The sequence below is a fragment of the Dama dama genome, chromosome 19, assembly GCF_033118175.1.
Source record: "Dama dama isolate Ldn47 chromosome 19, ASM3311817v1, whole genome shotgun sequence".
In the NCBI taxonomy this organism is placed as follows: Eukaryota; Metazoa; Chordata; class Mammalia; order Artiodactyla; family Cervidae; genus Dama; species Dama dama.
The window spans coordinates 69,700,030-69,721,458 of NC_083699.1; the positions used below are offsets into that span (position 1 = coordinate 69,700,030).

Below are 21,429 nucleotides of genomic sequence, written 5' to 3' on the forward strand. Positions count from 1 at the left end.
CTCCCTCCTCCAGCCCCTGGCAACCACCACTCTGTTTCCTTTTTCTATGAATTTGACTATTTCAGGTTCCTCATGTAAGTGGAATCATATTTGTCCTTTTGTAACTGGTTTATTTCATGTCCTCAAGGTTCATGCATGTTGTAGCTCGTGTCCGAATTTCATTTCCTTTTAAGGCTGAATAATCTTCCACTGTGTGTTTATACCATGTTTATCCATTCATCCATTGATGGACATACAGGTTATTTCCACCTCTCAGCTATTGTGGATAATGCTGCCACAGATGTGGGTGTACAAGTATCTGTTCCTGACGCTGCTTTCAGTTTTTACTGGAATTTCTGGATCACAGGGTAATTCTATCTTAAATTCTTTGAGGGACTCTCTTCCTAGACCCGATTTTAAAGTCCATTTCCCCCTTGGTTTGAAGGTAGGCAGACTGATTTAGATAGAGTACCACTTGGAAAGAGCTACCAGTTTAGGATGAAAAGGAACCAGACAAGCTTCAGCCTTGCGGGCTTCCTCCTTGTTTCCGTAAGAGCCATCATCTCTGTGAACTCATTGCTCTGCAAACTAGTTCACTCATTTCTCTACGAGTGGTCCGGGAAGCACTGGCGTCAAAATTAACTTAGGACAGACTTCCTTGTGGTTCAGTGGACAGGAGTCTGCCTGCCAGTGCTGGGGTCCCTGGTTCAATCCCTGGTCTGAGAAGATCCCACATGCTGTGGAGCAACTAAACCTGTGCGCCACGACTCCTGAGCCTGTGTGCTGCAAATACTGAAGCCCATGTGCCTAGAGCCCATGCTTTGCAACAAGAGAAGCCCCCGCAGTGAGAAGCCCACACAGCGCCCCTGATCACCAAGATACCACTGTAGTGATTGTCACAATGTCCAGTTGCCCCTTCGTGTAGAATGGACTCCTTTGCTGGTCCAGGTCCACATGACCAGTCTCTCCTTTGATGGTGTTACTTTTCCATGTTTGTGGATTCATGTAGTCAAAGCTATGGTTTTTCCAGTAATCATGTACAGATGTGATGTGGACCATAAAGAAAGCTGAGCACCGAAGAATTGTTGCTTTAGAATTGTGATGCTAGAGAAAACTCTTTGAGAGTCCCTTGGAGAACAAGGAGATCAAGCTAGTCAATCCTAAAGGAAATCAACACTGAATGTTCCTTGGAAGGACTGATGCTGAAGCTTTGATACTTTGGCCACCTGATTCAAAGAGCTGACTCATTGGAAAAGAACTTGGTGCTGGGAAAGACTGAAGGCAGGAGAATGGTGGGTGACAGAGGATGAGATGGTTGGATGGCATCACCGGCTCAAGGGACATGAATTTGAGCAAACTGCAGGAGATAGTGAAGGACACGGAAGCCTCACATGCTGCAGCCCATGGGTCGCAAAGAGTCGGACACGACTTAGTGACTGAACAACAATTAAACTGCAAATAATGCCTAGTAGAAGGCATTGTCTTACATCAGAATTTCATTCCAAAGACCAGATTCTGTCTGGTCTCCCAGGCTGTTGTTCAAAACTTTTAATTACAGGCTTCATCAACTGTCTTGACCCATCCAGCTCCTTCGAATTTTACTGGGCATACACACATACTGGGACATGAGGCTTGTTCTCCTTTAAGACACTCCTTACCACACCTTGAGAGTTGGCAGCCACCTGCTGTGCTGTGACCCCCCCCCACCCCCACCCAGGGTGGCCAGGTTTGGCAGGAAGCCCACTGGGCAGGGTGCCCTCAGAAGTGCCCTTCCACACCTCACCAGGCAGCAGCAGCCCTCCTGGGGTTTTCCTGTTGAACTCTTCTTGGCCCCGGACTTGAGAACGTAGTGCTCTAGACCAAGCCGAACATAGAGTATTGACTTTGTAGGATCGGGTAACACTGCTTACCTCCTCCGGGGCTTAGGAAACAACCCCCATGACACAGTCCAGGCCCAGCCCCTGGAAAGCACCCCAGTGATGACTGTGTCATCCCATACACATAGGCTCTGTTCTCATCGCACCCCCCTGCAGCTGCGTGTTTTCCAAACCCTGCTTTCTTAGAACAGGGGTTCCAGCTCACTGCTTGCACCCAGAGCAGTGGCACTTTGGTCCTTGGGCTGTACATCTGGTTTACCTTCTAGGAGGAACTGAGTCAGAACAGTCTTCTTCAAAGTGGGGTGGAGAAGAGCCTCCACGAGGAAGGAAAAAAAAAAAAAGGTTTTTCCTCATACTTAAACAAAAACAACAAACACGGGGACTTCCCTGGCTGCCCAGGGATTGAGGTCCTGTTCTTCCACTGCAGGGGCCACAGGTTTGATCCTTGGTCGGGGAGCAAAGATCCTACATATTGCATGCTGTGGCCAAAAAAAAAAAATCTCCATTTTCTCTTTTATAAAATATACAATCCATGTGTATACTCAGGTCAATTAATGCAACACATAGGCTTGTAGATACTGAGAGTGAACACAAGCTTCGCTTTCACTGGGGCTTCCCAGGTGGCAGTGTTGTCAAGAATCCGCTTGCCAGTGCAGGAGATGCAAGAGATGTGGGTTCGATCCCTGGGTCAGGAAGATCCCTGGAGTAGGAAATGGCAACCCAATCCAGTATTGTTGCCTGGAAAATTCCATGAACAGAGGAGCCTGGAGGGCTGCAGTCCATGGAGCTGCAGAGTCAGATATGACTGAGCACACACAAATGCATGATCAAAACTATATAGACTACTGAAGCAACATGGATGGGTCCAGAGATCGTCGTACTTAGTGAAGTCAGATAAAGACATCATATGATATCGCTTATATGTGGTATAAAAAAATGATACAAAGGAACTTAGAAACAGACTCATAGACTTAGAGGTGGGGGCATAGACTTGTTACAGGTAGGGGCAAGGGTGGGGGTTGGGGGGAGGTATAGTTAGGGAGTTTGGGGTTGACATGTACACCCTGGTATATTTAAAATGGATAATTAACAAGGATCTACTGTGTAGCATGTGGAACTCTGCTCAACATTATGTAATAACCTAAATGGGAAAAGAATTGGAAAAAGAATAGATACATGTGTAACTGAATCACTTTGCTGTACACCTTAAATTAACACAACGTTGTTAATAGTATGCTCCAATATAAAATAAAAACTCGAGAAAATAAGACACAGAAGATCCAAAAAAAAGTGGAAAAAAAAATATATCACCGAGGGAACACAGAGAGGATTCGTTCCTACAACTCTGAGGGGGTAATTACCATTGATAATTCCACTTTGTAGTTAAGAAAACTGAGGCACAGAGTATATGCCTGGTCTAGCATGTGGGTAAAACTGAGTCCTCAAACCCATGTCCATCGAGTCGGTGATGCCATCCAACCATCTCATCCTCTGTCGTCCCCTTCTCCTCCTGCCTTCAATCTTTCCCAACATCAGGGTCTTTTTCAATGAGTTGCTCTTCACATCAGGCGGCCAAAGTATTGGAGTTTCAGCTTCAGCATCACATTTACAAGACTTTTTTTACTGTTCTATGCTAAACAGAGATGTGTTATTAAATCCCTTTAAGATTTCTACTTAATAAAAAAGGATTAAATTACATATGGTATTGAGTTGTTTTAGACACTGGAGAGAAAAAAAAAGAAAAAACAAAATTTGTAAATCTAAGTACAGATACAAGAACTATCTTTCATAGCATAATAGCTACTGATGACATACATAAGCTATTAGATTTGTTGTCAAATTTTGGGGGTGCCGTACCATGGGGCATGCGAGATGTCTGTTCCTCCAACAGGAATCGAAACTGGGACTCCTGCATTGGGAACACCGAGTCTTAACTGCTGGACCAACAGGGAAGTCCCTGCATGTAATTTTTAACACATATTTGTATGAATACCCATATGTGATGGTGCTTTTCGACTCTCACTTTCAGCCATTATGTAGGGAACCAAGTGGTTCTGTGTTCCCCACATCCTGTCTTGGGGCCAGTGACACAAACTGCTTCTGCCCTGCTCACAAACTCATACATGGTGGGACGTTACAAGAAACGAAACCAATAATGTTTGTCAAGTCCCCAAACACCCTTGTCTGTAGAAAGGATGTCTCTGAGAGCCCGCATCAAAGTAGTGTGCATCGTCTGACCTGGAAAGTGATGTCATGGAAGGCCCTCGTGGCTGAAAAGGGAACAAGAGACAGGCAGGTCTGGCGGGCAAGCCCGGAGCACAGGCAGAGAGCAAGGGCACTAGCCGAGCAGGACGGGTGCCAAGTGGACTCTAAACAGGGAGCTGGTGTAAGACAAAGAGGCTGGAAAAGAGTGGGCTGGCATGCTGCCAGCCCCAAGGCGCCTGTGCCTAGGAACCTAGAAATTATTTTCACAAACAGCGATGCCTGCAGCGGTACAGAGTTCCCAGAGAGGACAGAGGAATAAGGAAGAGTCCAGAGTGAATTTCCCCGACAGCAGTTTCAGGCAATAAAGCCTCCATGACCATGATGACTGATTTATGTTAAGTGGAAAGTGCTGGACAGGCACATTGCAGTGTATAACTGAGGTGACAGCTGTCGGAGGGTTAAAACGGTGTATTTCTTACCCAGCAGAAGGTGGGAACACGTGATTTTAATGCGGCAAGAGTTAAATACACTGAGATTGTCTTCACGCTCACACCTCTGCTGAATAGTCAAAGGTAACGGGCTATTAGTATTTTCAGAAAATAATATATTTTCATTTTAAAATGTGGTACCAAAATAAACGCTTAAAGGGACACATGTATGAAAGGTTAAAAATAATATTAAATGAGTTAGAAATGTTTAGAGAGATGTACTGACACAGACCCATATCTGCAACAAAAAAAACCCAACTTTTTAATCTCTTCATGGTTTACTTTATATTACAAATTTTGTGCCACCATTAGATGATATATTAATTTCACTTCTTTACATACATCGAGGAAGAAACATAAAATCAGGCCTAAATATATTACAAGGCATTTCAGGGAGGTGTGTTTTGTTGGCCACCAAAAAAAAAAAGATCTGAAATTTACTTTCGAAATTGAGATAGACTTGTTTAGAACCACTATCCTGGCTCCTTTTCCATTTTCGGTATATCCTGGCTTTTCTCAAGGTCTCAGTAAATGGCTTACACAAATTCTTCGGTCCAAGGTTAACATTCCAGATGTTCCAAAAAGTCATGTTCAACACATTCTTCCAGTTGTTTCAAGACCCTTGGGTTATCTGTGACAGGAAACTCCACGAGCGGAGGAGGGCCTTGGGTGTCGGCGGGCAGTCGACTCTGGGTTTTAAAAGCACAGTTTAGAGTCCCGAAGAAGGGCATCAGTTGCCTAATGCTGGAAAGAGAATGCTGGCGCAGCAGAGGGAACTCACTCTTCATGGTGATCTCATCTGAGCTGCCGATTTCCTGCAGAAAACCAATGATGACACGCTAAGGGTTAGAGAGGCGCACGCAGGCGGTGAAAGCTAAGACATGAGTCCTCTAGGAAAACTCCGTCTGCGCTGACAGCAGCAGCGTCAACTCGAATCCCACGTCCCCACTGCCGTCTTCCACCAGATTTCACTGTGAGCCATCCCGCTGGGGCCCCTGCCACCCCTCCTGCAGGCCCTTCCTCTGAGTCACAGAGGGACTCTGTGGGCACGTCTCCTTCTACAGCAGGGGTCCCCAGCCTGTGGTCTATTCAGGATCCGGGCTGCAAAGCAGGAGGTGAGCGGTGGAACAGGATGAGATTACAGAGTAGACTGGACATTAGCAACACACTTTGGGTGTCCCTGTCTCCCACGACTCCCAGCTGGGACCATCGGGTTGCAGGAAAACAAGCTCAGGGCTCCCACTGATGCTGCATTATGGTGAGTTGGATTATTATTTCATTATCACAATGTAACGATAAAAGAAATAAAGTGCACAATAAAGGTAATGAAATCACCCTGAAACCACGCCCCCAACCCATCCCAGCTCCCTGGTCCGTGGAAAGACTGCCTTCCACAAAACCGCCTCCTGATGCCAAAGAGGTTGGGGACTGCTGTTCTGTAGGACTGTGTCCACCCAGGAGGCTTTACGTCTTAGCATCTGGGATGAGAAAGTGACATACAAACGCTAAGACAAAGATGAAATGCGTAACCCTCTCCAAGTCTGAACACTTAAGAGGCATTGTGAACACCGCTCGAAGTCGTTGAAATCAAATGGCATATGAAGTACTTCACTCACCCCCTGAGCCTGTCCCCTTCCACCACAAATACAAATTTTATAAAAAGGAAAACAATTACCCCATATTTTAATTTTAGGAGTTCAAGAATCCTGACAGTGTGGGGCTTGCATTCTTGGTGATCCTCCTCTAAATCTGAGGAGAAGGCAGGGCTTTCTGTGTCCACTTCGGGAACAAATGCCCACCTGTAACTGGAGGAAGAGAATCCAAGGTCAGGCATGTGGGCTCAGAGCCCACCCAGAGGTTTTCAAACAGCTTCCCTGAGATGTAATTCACATACCACACAGTTCACTCATTTAAAGTGCACTATTCAGGACTTCCCCGCTGATTCAGTGGCTAAGACTCCGTGTTCCCAGTGCAGGGAACGTGGGTTCAATCCCTGGTCAGGGAACTAGAGCCCATGTGCAGCAACTTAAGAGTTCACACGCTGCAACTAAACACTTCATGTGCTGTAACTAAGACCCAGGACAGCCCAAAATACAAATAAATAAAAAATAAACTGCACCATTCAACAGCCTTTTGCATATTCACAGAATTGTACATCCACCACCATCCATCATGATCAATTTTAGGATATTTTCATTACCCCAAATAGAATCCCTGCTCCCTTTAGCTCTCACCCCTCAATCCACTCCAATCATCCCTCAATTCACTCCTCAATCAAGGCCACCACTTAACTACCTTCTGTCTGTATAGGTTTTTTTATTCTGGACATTTCATACAAATAGAATCATGGTGGGACATGATTACATTACAACCAATGTACTCCACAGTGTTTGCGCCTGGCTTCTCTCACCTAACCTACTATCGTCAAGGCTTGCCCATGCTGTACCGCTGTACCAGGCACCAGCACTTCACCTCTTTGTGCTGTAGACTACTGCATTGTCTGGACACACCATATGTTATTTACCCGCTTGTCAGCTGATGGACATTTAGGTTTTCTCTACTTTTTGCCTATTATGATTAATGCTGCTATGCATATTCACGTACATTGGAACTCACTTAAAGAAAAAAAAAAACAAAGTTTCTGTTTTAGAGCACTTTGAGGTTCATCCAAAATTGAGCAGCAAGTATGGAGGTTTCCCATTTGCCCCCTGCCCTCCCTCTAGTATGCAGAGCCTCCCTGTCAACATTCCCACCAGAAGGGTACATTTGTTACAATCAATGAACTGATATGGACTCACCATCATCACCCCAAGTCCAGAGTTAAGCTTAGGGTTCACTCTTGGAGCTGCATCTTCCATAGGCTTGGACAAGTGTGTGAAAATATGTGTCCACAGCATAGAGTCACACAGAGTCATTTCACTGCCCTGAAAATCCTGTGCCCTGCCTCCCTCTCCACTCCTGGGACACACTCATCTGTTTACTGTCTTTACAGTTTTGTCCTTTATAGATCATCATGTAGTTGAAAACACATGGTATGTAGCCGTTTCAGACTGGCTTCTTTCACTCTGTCTTTCTAACCACAAACATTTCTACACGATTTCTCTCTTTAGGGGGGCAGGATGGAGAGAAGTGGCATCTGGGGCCAGGCATGAAATGAAACACACGAGCAGCTGTGTTAAGCCCATAGGATATGTGAGCCAACAAGGGCAGAGTGAACTGCAGAGAGCGTGTTCCATTTAGTTAATTAGAAACAAAGAGACCAAAAAAAAAAAAAATACACAAATGCAGTGAGGCTCACCAGTGGGGGACTCTGTCTTATAAGCACCCAATAGCAAAACCCACTGAAACACACACACGAACAGAAACTCATCTGTAAACACTACTGTGAGCCAAATTCACCAAACCACAGATATTGCGAGTAATCTGAAACTCGGTATTCTGAGCAGGCTCCTCGGCCACTGGTAACCCACATGGTGTATAGGAAAGAACCAGTGAAAGGGCTGACAAGGAAAGAAATGTCACCTCCTTCGAAGAGGACACGTGGTCTCCTATGACTTACATTTGAAATAACGGCATCTTGTCAGGTGGAAAAGAAAGTGCCGTGTCCAGAAATTTGCAAGCTGATAAATAGAGGACCAGCTCGCTCTGGGGTATCTCCCCTACCGACGGCCCATTTCCATCAGAGGCTCCAACTTTCATTCTGTTGATTTTGTTGCTGTTTCTATAAATTGGCAAAGAAACTCTTGTTAGAAATTCATTCACATCTGCTATAGTCCTTTTGCCTATGAAATATCCATAAGAAGGTTTTTTTCCTTTTGAGAAGTGATCAGAATAGCTGGTCCCTTCACAACTACTTCAAGAAAATGGTGTTTAGGATTATCTAACCCTACATTATAAATTGATGTCCACAGTCTGGATCTAAAAAAAAAAAAAATCAAAACAAACAAAAAAATACAGTGATGTCCATTAACCTTCACATATGTGCACAGACTCATACACTACTTACCTCAATGATTCACTGTCCTTTTTCAGCTCTTCTTCAAGCTGTATGAATGCCTGAATCTTAAAAAAAAAAAAAAGTGAATTCAAGTTACTATTTGAGAGAGGTCAGATCTAGCTTAATGTTTAAAATTTATATATCCATAAAAATCAGCAAATAAAACAAAAGAAGGAATCAAAACTATGAAAAGACAACGTATTAAATGGTAAAAAAAAAAATATTTGCAAACCAAATATGGTAAGGGATAATATTCAAAATACATAAAGAACTCATACAACTCAATAACAAAAAAGCAAATAATCAACTGAAAAATGGGCAGAGGACTTGAATAGACATTTTTCCAAAGAAGATATAGGAATGGTCAAAAGGCACATGAAAAGATGCTCAACATCACTAATCATCAAGGAAACGCAGATCGAAAGCATGATGAGACATCATCTCACACCCATTAGAATTGCTGTCATCCAACGGGTGAGATTATAAATGTTGGTGAGGATGTGGAGGAAAGGGAGCCCTTGTGTACTGTTGGTGGGATTATAAACTGGTACAGTCACTATGGAAAACAGTATGACGGCTCCTCAAAAAATTAAAAACAGAACTACCATATGATCCAGTAAACCCACTTTTGGGACTATGCTCAAAGGAAATGAAAATATTCTCAAAGAGATATGTGCACCCCCATATTCACTGCAGCATTATTTACTAGGTTGGCCAAAAAGTTCGTTCAGGTTTTTCTGTGACATGGGAAGGACCTGAATGAACTTTTTGGTCAACCCGATACAACAGCCAAGACATGGAAACATCCTAAGTGTCTATCAACAAATAAATGGATTAAAAAACTGTTTCATATACATATATATGAATATATACATATATATATATATATACATACACACATATATACACACACAAGCATATGTATCACATATGCATATGTATATACATATGTGTGTATACACACATACATGCACATGTATATATGTATGAGAATACACACACACAGTAGAATGTTTTTCAGCATGAAAAGGAGGAATCTTGCCATTGGCACATCTGCAGTAATGTGGAAGGACTCTGAGGGCATTACACTATGTAAAATAAGTCAGAAGAGAAAGACAAAAACTGTATGATCTCACTTATAAGGGGAACCTAAGAAACAAAGCAAAACCAAACCAAACTCACAGAAGAGATCAGAGGCAGGGGGTGGGAGGAGGGAAATTGAATGAAGGTGGTCAAAAGGTACAAACGTCGCTTTATAAGACATATGTTATTACTAGGGATGTAATGCAGGATGTGACAACTGCAGTTAAAGCTGCTGTAAGTCACAGGTGAAAGTAAAGACAGTAAATCCTGAGTTGTCATCACAAGGGAAAAAATTCTTTTCTTTTGGATCCATATCAGACGGATGTAAACTGAATGTGATAAGGGTTTCATGATACATTTCAGTCAAATCATTACGTTGTACACTTTAAACTTATATGCTGCTGCATGACACTTATACCTCAATAAAAGTGGGAAAAGGCCAGTTTAAAAACTAGCAAATAGGGAGTTCTATGGAGGTCCAGTGGTTAAGACTCAATGCTTTCACTTCTGGGTTCAATCTTTGGTTGGGGAAGTCAGATCCCAAAAGTCGCACAGGATGGCCAAAAAAAAAAAGCAAATGATATCAAATTAATTTAATTAACTACAGTTGAGAGGTCAACTATGATTAGAGGATAAAATATCTCTACTTAACCAAGAGCTGACCATACACTACCAACTTGATTGAAAATTTTACAGATAAAATTAGATATACGTGAAAGTTTACATTATTCCTGAAAATGCATTTTAAAAAGCTCCAATTTTATCTCAAGAATAAAGTATTTACACTTACCAATTCAGAGACCATTATTGGCCACAGTGAAGTCAAATGTTGGGGAGATATTCTTAGCAGCAAAACTCTGAAAAACAGAAACATCTGAGCAGCAACTGAGGATGTCTGTCCCACTCTGAGATTGTCTGTCAGGCGTTCTAAGGAAAGAAGATTTTCGAGATGTCACACAAATGAGGAGTTTGGAGCGTCTCACTAGACAAAGAGGAAAAACACAACTGCAGTTGCTCTGACATTTGACAACTGTACATGAGTAGGGCGTTGGGAGAATCGTATTGCTCTCCTTGTTTGCCCACAGACCTCTTCTTTGTGAGGCACAGCAGTTCAAGGCCTTTGCTAAAGAAGTGAATCAAGGGTCTCTTATTCCCCTGCTACAGCTGAGTAGGAAGGAGGGCATCAACTTCTGGCTCAAGCCAGAAATCTACTGCACCATCAGTGAGAACGTAAATGATATTGGTGGCTTTTTAAAATTTTTGGTCATGCTGTATAGCTTGCGGGATCTTAGTTCCCTGACCAGGGATCAAACCCGTGCCCCCTGCAGTAGAAGCATGGAGTCCTAACCGCTGGACCTCCAGGGAAGTCCTGTAAATATCCTTCTAAGAATATGAAGCATGAGACATCGAAACCAAAGACAGCCCTTGGTAAGGATTGGAACTATAAGCCACATAGGTTGGTTGGCAGATGACACTGTATTTTGGGGGTGGGGAGTGACAAGTGAAATGAGTGAATAAAAGAATTATTCAGTTAAGTTTAGGTTTGATGACTATAACAAAAATTTCAATTCCTGCAGGAAAAAAAAAGTTGAGTGAAACTCTCTAGTCCCTAAGTCTCCCCAATTTCTCCATTGAAATAACTGCTTGTAGAATGTGATTCTTCTCATAATTTAGGGTTTCTGAGGAATATGACAAATTGCCATGACAAACAGCTGAACTGTGGTCGTGCTTATTAAGATTCACTGGAGTACATTAGTAATAAACTTCTCTTAAAATCATATAATATAAATAATATTCTTTTATCCTGAGTATTTAACCTCTGTTCAACAGTAACAGCAAAAACAACAGTAAAAGCAAAAAGTTTATCTCAATCTCTTACGGTTCCAGTGCGAAAAGTAGTATTTCACATAACTATACCACATGGGTGAAAAGAAGAGCATCCCAAATGATGTAAAATGTTGATACAAGTACATACAGTCTATGTTCACTGCAATCCCTACAGCGACCACTGCAAAAAGCTTTAAAAAGAGACACATCCCCAAACCCACTTTAAATAAATCAAAAAGGAACGCTGAAAAAATCTTCAAGCAACCTCAGGAAAATACAAAAAGGCAAACAAGGGAACAAAAACACAAGGAACAAACAGAAAATTTTAAAAAAGGCATAATATATCCTAACATGCCAGTAATTACATTAAAGGTAAACTGTCTACACCTGCCAGTTAAAAGAGAGAGACTGGTTGAATAGATTAAAGAAATGACCTAGCTGTATGCTATCTTACACAAAATTGCCTTCAAATATAATGACCTAAGTAGGTTAAAGGTTGCCAATGTTTTAAGAAAGCTGGAGTGACACTATTAACATAACACGGAATGGACTTCAGAGCAGAGCAAAGCACAAGGGTCAAAGAGGGACACTGCAGAGGGCAAGGTCAATTCAGCAGGAAGAGATAACGTTCCCAAATGCCTGTGCACCGAACAAGAGGTCTAAATTACAAACAGGAAGAACTACCAGAACTCAAAGAAGAGTAACTTCTGACAGCTGTAGCTGAGGTTCAACATCCCTACCCCATGACTGATAGAAGCCCTAGGGAAAATAACAGTCAAGTAAGGATAAAGTCCTGGGTGTTCATTGGAAGGACTGATGCTGAAGCTGAAACTTCAATACTTTGGCCTCATGCGAAGAGTTGACTCACTGGAAAAGACCCTGATGCTGGGAGGGATTGGGGGCAGGAGGAAAAGGGGACGACAGAGGATGAGATGGTTGGATGGCATCACTGACTCGATGGGCATGGGTTTGGGTAAACTCCGGGAGTTGGTGATGGACAGGGAGGCCTAGCGTGCTGCGATTCATGGGGTCGCAAAAGAGTTGGACACGACTGAGCGACTGAACTGAAGGATACAGAAGAACCGAGCAATACCATCAGCCTTCAGGATTTAAACAACACTTGCAGAACACTCTGCTCAACACAGCAGAATTCATCTCATTAACTGCTTGTGGAACATTCACCAGGACTGCTTTATGACCCGTGATAAAATCTAACTTCAACAAGTTTAAATTCTACAAAGAATGTTCTCTGACCACGTGTGTGCTCAGTCGCTCAGTTGTGTTTGACTGTGACCCCCTGGACTGCTGCCCACCAGACTCCTCTGTCCATGAGGATTCTTTAGGCAAGATTCTCCAGGGCTGCCATGCCCTCCTCCAGGGGATCTTCCCAAGCCAGGAATCAAACCCAGGTCCACGGCATTGCAGGTGGATTCTTTACTGTCTGAGCCACGAGGGAAGCCCACTCTGACCATGATGGACTTAAACTGGAAATTAATTGCAGAAGAACAACTGGAAACACGTGGAAATTAACAAACTTCTATTAATAAATAAGATATGGGCTTAAGAGGAAGCATCAAATAAAAAATATAAAGAAATGAATGAAAATTAAAAGATGATCAGATTTTGTGGGATATAGTTAAAGTAATGAGAGGGAAATGTATAGCACTAAATGCTTACATTATAAAAGAAGAAAGCACTCAATTCTATAATTCAAGCCTCTACGTTATGAGACTTGGAGAAGGAAATGGCAACCCACTCCAGTACTCTTGCCTGGAGAATCCCATGATAGAGGAGCCTGGCAGGCTACTGTCCATGGGGTCGCAAGAGTCAGATACGACTTAGCGACTAAACCACCACCACCACCAACTTGCGAGACTAGAAAAAGAACAGACTAAACCCAAAACAAGGACAAAGAAGGGCATGATAAAGAGCAGAAATAAATGAAATTGCAAACAAAACAAAAATAATACAGAAAAAGCCCCCCACAGTTTGGTAATTTGAAAAGAAGAATAAAACTCATAAAGCTTCTAGAAACACTGACCCCCAAAAAGAGAAGGTAAATTACCAATATCAGGAATGAAACAAAGATTATCTCTACAGGCATCAAAAAGGATAATGACATTTGAATTATTGCTTAAATGAGGGTGCAAAATGGTAAATTCATTCTGAAAAACAGTTTGGCAGTTTCTTAGAGAGTTTCTTAAGAGCTCCTTAGAGTGTTAGATGACAAAGGTCCATCTAGTCAAAGCTATGGTTTTTCTAGTAGTCATGTATGGATGTGAGAGTTGGACCATAAAGAAAGTTGGGCGCCAAAGAACTGATGTTTTTGAACTGTGGTGTTGGAGAAGACTTTTGAAAGTCCCTTGGACTGCAAGGAGATCCAACCAGTCCATCCTAAAGGAAATCAATCCTGAATATTCATTGGAAGGACTGATGCTGAAGCTGAAACTCTAATACTTTGGCCACCTGATGCGAAGAACTGACTCAGTGGAAAAGACTCTGATGCTAGGAAAGATTGAAGGCAGGAGGAGAAGGGGACGACAGAGGATGAGATGGTTGGATGGCATCACTGACTCGATGGACATGAGTTTGAGCAAGCTCCAGGAGTTGGTGATGGACATGGAGGCCTGGCGTGCCGCAGTCCATGGGGTCACAAAGAGTCAGACGCGACTGAGCAACTGAACTGAACTAGAGAGTTAAACACACATTTACCACAGGACCCTGTAATCAAACCCTGTGTAGAGAAATGACAATTTACAACCACACAAAAATGGTACATGCACGTTTACCACAGAGGCTTTATTTCTAATAACCCCATACTGGAACAACACAAATGTCCTCCAGTTAAACGGATAAATGAACGGTGAGACATCCATAAAAAGGAGTATCATCACTCATTAAAAAAGAGCAAATTCTTGATACGCCCATGAGCTTACCTCACTTGCCTCTGGATGGGTCTCAGAGGCACTGGACTGAATGAAAAAGCTATTCTCTAAGGGTGACATACTGCATGATTTCATTTATGCAATATTCTCAAGGTGACAAATGCAAGTGGTAGAGAAAGTGATAGGTGAGCAGTTTCCAAGGGTTAGGGCTGGGTAGAGGGTGTGACTTCAGGGAATTGCTTAGTGGTGAGGGAAGAGTTCTATGTCCTGGTTGTGGTGCTGAACACAAGAATTTGTAGAGGAGATTCATTCACAGAACTAGACACACATATAAACATACACAAGAAAAATGCATTGTAGAAACTGGTGAAATCTGAACAGGTATCTAGTTGAGTTGTGGTAATATTCCCATGTCAATTTTCTGTCTTGATGAGGGACTATGCTCATGTGAGATGTTACCACGGGGAAAGCTGGATAAATGGTACACAGGAACACTAGGTACTATTGGTGCAACTTCTTGTGAGTCTTAATCTATTTCAAGAAAAAACAGATTTAAAAAGAGTAGTTTGTACACATAGGGGATATTTCATATTGATACTTCAAATAAAAACTAAATTCATGAGATTCTTCTTCAGTCAAGATGAGCTATTTTAGAATCTCTAATACTCCTTTCTTAGCTGAGTGATAAACCTTACAGTCTTAAGGAGTCCTTGTGAGCAGAGAGCGCAGAGAGCCCTGAGCCAGGACTCTGCACCACTGTCAAGGTGGCAGAATCTCATTTCAGGCTGGCCAGGTAATCTTGCTGAGCCCGCTTCCTATCTGTGAAACTCACCTGCCTCAAAGGGTACCGCATGAAGACCACAGCCTGCTATAGGGAGCCAGAGAGCTCAGACTTCAGTCCAGGTTTTGCCAGGTAGTGGCAATGCAACTTTACAGAGGTGCTAATCCCTCTGAGCATCGGTATCCTGATGTAAAAATGGAGCTAACACAGGACAACGAGGAAGACTTAAAAGATGGGAAGGATTTCAGTGGACCTGGAAGGAGCCACCCTCATCAGTTAAAGGGCATGGAGTGTTGCTTCGAGGTCTTTCTGATCCCTTCATCAGGGGCCTTTGTAGGGGGTGATGCCTGTTTTTCTTTCATTCTAGACAAGCAGCAGTTGATCATCCTTCCCATTAAAAAATAATAATTGCTTTGAGCTCATTTACAGATTCTCCTGAGATCAATGTAAAATTTATGTCATGAGGAGCCAAGATATACGGCATTATTTAGCTCCGCACTCCACGCACAACGATCACCCACACCCAGGGCTGCTTGATGGTGGTCAGTCAGGGGGAAAGGACCCCAGAGGTTACTCCAGAGGAGAAATGCCAGGCCTTTCCCATTCCTGCCTCCTCTGATCAGGACTCGACTCTTTACCATGATGTGCAATTATTTAGAACCTTATGGATCGTTTACTCCCTTGACCTCATTGCTCCAGGGGCCAGTCAGTGACCCAAGACTGTCAGAGAACACTCTGAAACCCACCACTCCAGCACCGCCAGCGAGTTCCACTCTATTTTTTCAAACAGGTAGTATTTAAAAAAAAAAAAAAAAAAAAAAAGAACCCTTGAGTTATCCAAAGTGGAGGGTATTTCTATGGAGAAATTCCTCTTTCTCCAAGGGCTCCCAAACCATTTCCTACTTAAAGTCAGCATGAAGGTGACCTCTATACATATAAGAAAGTGAAAGTGAAGTAGCTCAGTTGTGTCTGACTCTTTGTAACCCCATGGACTGTAGCCTACCAGGCTCCTCCATCCATGGGATTGCCCAGGCAGGAATACTGGAGTGGGCTGCCATTTCCTTCTCCAGGGGATCTTCCCAAGCCAGGGGTTGAACCCGGGTCTGCCGCACTGCAGGCAGACACTTTACCCTCTGAGCCTCCAGGGAAGCCCTCATATACATATATGCCATATATAAAAGTACCATATAGAATGTGTATACTATTCTGTGGCCCCCTACTTCTCTCCCCCTTTCATGATTTCTCAGAAATCCTGCCGTGGTCAGACTCGCCATGCCGCTGGTTAAGGAAGGCCATGGTCTGTCCTCTTCTTGTTCTACATACTGAACAGTTCTCTTCAGCCCTTTGGGGCTCAGCCCAGGTTTTAGGAGAGCTTCTGACGGGCGAGAAGGTGGACCTCCTGGTGCATTGGCCCCCGCGCTCCTTCCGGGACAGGGGCTTGACGCTGCCCTTTCAGGCCCCTGTCCCCTGGCCAGGTGTGTGAAGCACCATCCCAGATGCTGCCCGTGAACCACAGGAAACGTGGTTCCTGTCGCTCCTCCTCCCTCCCAAATCCTGTCAGGATGCCACGAAATTCAGCTCTGACTCTGCTCTGAGCTGAAGGCTTTGGGGGGGCTGCCATCATCTTTACTGGCACTCCTGGTCACCCTCTGATCACATCAGCCCGTTAGTACTTCGAGTAAGGATCTGTCCTATCTGAATATTCGCTTTTACACATCGTAGGTATTCAGGATGTTATGGCATGAACATCTCCGTGATGCGCTTGACGTTGCGGAAGTTATGTCAGCTGAAGTAGAAAATGGTGTCTTTTATTATTGCCAATGTAAAATACTATCATAATTAATACCTAGGAAAGCTGTTAATGTTTTGGCCTAAAATCATTAAGACCTTTCAAATGGTTAATCAAGTAGGGATGTGGGCTGAGAACTAGTAGTACTAATATTTAGGAAAAGCATATACTTCATGAACTGACAGATATTTATATGAAAATTTTTTAGGAGGGCAGTGTTAAGAGATTTATTGCATAATTCTCTGTGGAAACAACCTGAATGCTTTTCCACTGGTGAACAGGTAAACAACTCACAGAATGGAACACTATAAATAAGCAGAAATAAAAAGGAATAACTCTGGATAAGTACAATAGCATGAATGACTCTCAAACACAAAAGCAGCCAGACTCAAAGGCTCTACACTGTCTAATCACATTCACGTTTATAAGACATTCTGGAAAAAATGAAACTACACGAACAGAAAGCAGATTTAACGGTTGATGGGGTGAGGGGAGGAGATGACTTCTGAGGGGCAAGAGCGAACTTTCAGGTGTGATGGAAATGTTCTGTATCTTGACTGTAGTGGTGGTTACATGACTGTGTGTTTATCAAAATTCACAGAACGGTACAGCCAGAAGGGTGACTTTTATTGTATGTAAAGTGTTAGTCACTCAGTCGTTTCCGACTCTGAGCGACCCATAGACTGTAGCCCACCAGGCTCCTCTGTTGATGGAATTCTCCAGGCAAGAATACTGGAGTGGGTAGCCATTCCATTCTCCAGGGGATCTTCTGGACTGAGGGAGGGATTGAACCTGGGTTTCCTGTACTGCAGGCGGATTCTTTACCATCTGAGCCACTAGGGGATGTCATCTTTACTGTATGTAAATTAAAACTTAATAAACCTGACCCTCCCCCCAAATGACTGACATCATCATAATTCTAGTATTTGTAAAACTGTTTTTACACTAGTACTCATGATATTTAATATGATCTTGAAAGATTATTTTTTTTACTTCATTATATCCCGTTTAGGCTATGAGTCTTAGGAAAAACACATTTCTGTTTGAGAATTCTTGCACATCTTGGAGGAGGGTGAATTAGAATGTTCATCTTAACATTTCATAAGGAGCAGGAAAAACCCTCTAAAGTCAGGTCCAATATCCACATTCGTTTTTTAAAAAGCATTTTTGATGTTGACTGTTTTTAAAGTCTTTATTGAATCTGTTGGGCTTCCCAGGTGGCTCAGTAGGTAAAGAACGTGCCTGCAATGCAGAAGATGCTGGAGATACGGGATCGAGTCCTGGGTCGGGAAGATCCCCTGGAGGAGGACATGGCAACCCACTCTAGTATTCTTGCCTGGAGAACTCCCATGGACAGAGGAGCCTGGTGGGCTACAGTTCAAAGGTCGCCAAGAGTCATGATTGAGGCAACTGAGCCCAGCACAGCATTGAATTTGTTACAATATTGCTTCTGCTTCACCTTTCAGTTTTTCTGGCCCAGAGGGACGTGGGATCTTAGTTCCCCAACCAGGGACAGAACCCCCCACCCCCTGCGCTGAAGGTGAAGTCTTCACCACTAGACCACAAGGGAAGTCCCAGTCATTCATTGTTGAAGCAGATAAAGGATACTGCGAGGGTGAAGGAGAAAAAAAACTGCTAAGGAAAAAAGGCACTCCTCCATAGTCCTGCTCCTCTGCTAGCCTCCGTTAGGATTCCACCCTCCAAGCATCTGGACTGCAGGAGGGATCAAGCAGGAGACAGTGCCAAAGAAGTACGGCCAGATTTTTAAAAATGACCTAATAAAAACTAACAGCACTATAGCAATTGATTTTTAAAACAAAGTTCCCGATTTACCGAAGTTCTTCTACGATCACCCCTGCGGAACGCTTATCTGACACTGGCCCATTCTGCCAGCATGTGCTGGCCCCTCTGGGCCTGTCTGTGTGGGGAGGGGGCTGGGGGGGAGGGTGGGCCTTCTTACCTTGGATCAGAGGAAGGTAAAGGTGGTACTGATCAGGTTCTCCACTGAAGACAGCAAAAGCCTGGCGCTTTAGCAGCATGGCTTTCTGCTCAAAACTGGAGAACAGTTTTAAAGAACTGCTCTGCATGTCTGGAAAAAATACAGCAAATAAGGTTCACTTAGTGAGAAACCTACAATGAGTGGTAAGTGATAAGAAATTCACACAAGTGTTCATTCCTATCTCCCCTGGTGGAATGTGATCTTGATTAAGGGCATGTAGCTATTATCCAAATATTTAAAATTTATAGAAGTATTTACTTCTTGAGTGATACTTAATGATAAGGTGTTTGAAGACAATATGCGCTATAGGAAAGTACTCCTAGCAAATTATGGTCACCTTATCATTGCTTTCAAAAGTATTTTCTCCACTATAAAAATGCAAAAATGGTGGTTAGAGGCATTCTTGTCAACTGACTAGAACTAGGAAGGTTCACTCATGGAGTCCTGACAAATCCTATCTGCCACATTACAGTTTGTGGCTGAAACTGCACCATAAAAAGTTTGAGTCATGTTCTGAAATACGTGGTAAAAGCTGATTATGACCAAAAGGCTTTGGTCCTTTAAAGTGTGACTTATGTGCATGTTAATACAGAAGAACTTACTCATTAGATCTTTAAACATCGTTTTCTCATGAGTCAGAAGATGGTCAATAATGGACTTCCAACTGGATATTTAAAAAAAAAGAAAGCAAAGTTAAATATGCAAAGGGTGACAGACAGTTCAGTCAAAAATATCAAGGAAAAATAACATGTCCCTTTAAGATTAAAAACTCTTTTCTGAAAAGTTAGTGAAAGGGATGAATAGTTTTTACATAAGGAGAAGCTAAGAAGAAGCTCTTCATTTATAACCTTAATATAGGGAATAAATAACCTAGGAAGTAATAAATAATTCCCAGACCACCATAAAAGAAAGCACTCATTCAAAGTTCTTTGGCTTTTGCAAAAAGAAAAGTGTTAGTCACTCAGTTGTGTCTGACTTTTTGCAACCCCATGGATCGTAGCCCATCAGGCTCCTTTGTCCATGGGATTCTCCAGAATCTGGAGCGGATTGCCATTTCCTTCTCCAGGGAATCTTCCCAACCCAGGGATCGAACCCTGGTCTCCTTCATTGCAGGTGGAATCCTTTACCATCTGAATCAAGAGGCTTTTGCAAGAGTTGCCCTTAAATGTGTTTGCACAGATGAAGTCCATACACTTGTGTTGAGGAACAGCAGTGGGGGTCCTGAAGACAAATACCACTAGTTTTCATCAGAGTCTCCCACAGTGCAACAGGATTACAGGGTGAAAGTGAAAGTTGCTCAGTCGTGTCTGACTCTTTTGCGACCCAAGGGACTATACAGTCCATGGGATTCTTCAGGCCAGAATACTGAAGTGGGTGGCTGTTCCCTCCTCCAGGCTTCTTCCCAACCCAGGGATTGAACCGAGGTCTCTGGCATTGTAGGCGGATTCTTTACCAGCTGAGCCCCCAGGGAAGCCCAAGAATACTGGAGTGGGTAGCCTGTCCCTTCTCTAGCAGATCTTCCTGATGCAGGGTGAAAGACCATGGTCAAAGAAGCTGACCAGTCTCTACCCTCGACCCCTGCTGTTAATAAAGACACATTTAGCCAAGCCACAGGCAGAATTACGAGTGGTTCTGCTGACCTCCGAGTAGAAGGCGCAGTCAGTTCATCCTGATTCCACGCATCTCTGCTGCCCGCGCAGAGCCTGGGGGCTGCACGGTCTCAGCGAGGACTCGTGGAGTGTGAGCCCAGAAGTGGGGGAAGCACCCGGAGGGTCACCACAGAGCCCTGTCGTCTCAATACTGGTCCAGCATCTTGTGATTACAAGACAGAGCAGCATAGACCAAGTACCGCTGGAACCCCTTGTTATGCTCTTTAGGAATAATAACAATTCATCTCTTGATTGGGAAAAAAAGGGCACCTGTGTCATTTTCAAAAGCCTTACATTCCTTCCCCGGAAATACATCGCTAACCTGTGAGTGGTGTCCTGCGATTTGGGATGATAACAGTCAGCTCTGCTCCCCGGTTCAGGAATGGGAACTAATTACAGAAACCCACACACTTTGCCACGTGAAGGTTCCCGGCCCATTTTTTAAAATCAGGATGGCATTTCTTACTGCACACAAGACGTGTCCATCTGGAAGAAGGCTGGGTCCAAGAATAACTCCAGGGCTTCTTTCTTCCAGGCTCGCTTGGTATAGGCATACCCACTCAGAGAACTCAGCAGCTGGGCGCCCGCCCGGAAGCTGGGGGCATTGTAGGCGCTGCAAGGGCATGGGAAGGGCAAAGGGTCAAGGTCAGAGGCCATGAGAGGAGCCCTGCTGGATGCATTTCCCGTGAGCCATCTTGCCACACCGGGGCAGGAGTGGGCGGGTTGGGGGCTACAGAGGAGGCCGTACCTGTGATTGCGTAGGTAAGGAAATACATAGTACAGCAAACGTGAGATCAAGGGCACCGCTTTCTCCTTCTCGTCACTTCGGTAAACCATGTCCAGGAGTGGCGCCAGGACCTAGAACAGGAG

The 21,429-nt window shown here is 43.6% G+C and overlaps 1 protein-coding gene across 4 annotated transcripts in view; it reads right to left on the reverse strand.

Annotated features, from left to right (window-relative positions):
• Positions 1–4,788: 4,788 nt before the first annotated feature.
• The window catches only part of DOP1B (DOP1 leucine zipper like protein B), a 125,023-nt gene continuing 108,382 nt past the window's right edge, over positions 4,789–21,429 (reverse strand). For 3 of the 4 annotated variants that reach the window (XM_061167349.1, XM_061167348.1, XM_061167351.1), the window contains 9 exons: positions 21,308–21,417; positions 21,026–21,172; positions 19,513–19,574; positions 18,872–19,000; positions 10,420–10,556; positions 8,556–8,611; positions 8,109–8,270; positions 6,225–6,354; positions 4,789–5,364 (listed from right to left, as the gene is read on the reverse strand). In XM_061167349.1, the coding sequence (XP_061023332.1) occupies positions 5,110–5,364; positions 6,225–6,354; positions 8,109–8,270; positions 8,556–8,611; positions 10,420–10,556; positions 18,872–19,000; positions 19,513–19,574; positions 21,026–21,172; positions 21,308–21,417 (1,188 nt within the window). In that variant the 3' untranslated portion in view covers positions 4,789–5,109. Of the gene's footprint in view, positions 5,365–6,224; positions 6,355–8,108; positions 8,271–8,555; positions 8,612–10,419; positions 10,557–18,871; positions 19,001–19,512; positions 19,575–21,025; positions 21,173–21,307; positions 21,418–21,429 lie in introns of those variants that run through there. The other variant, XR_009697016.1, reaches the window with a different exon arrangement.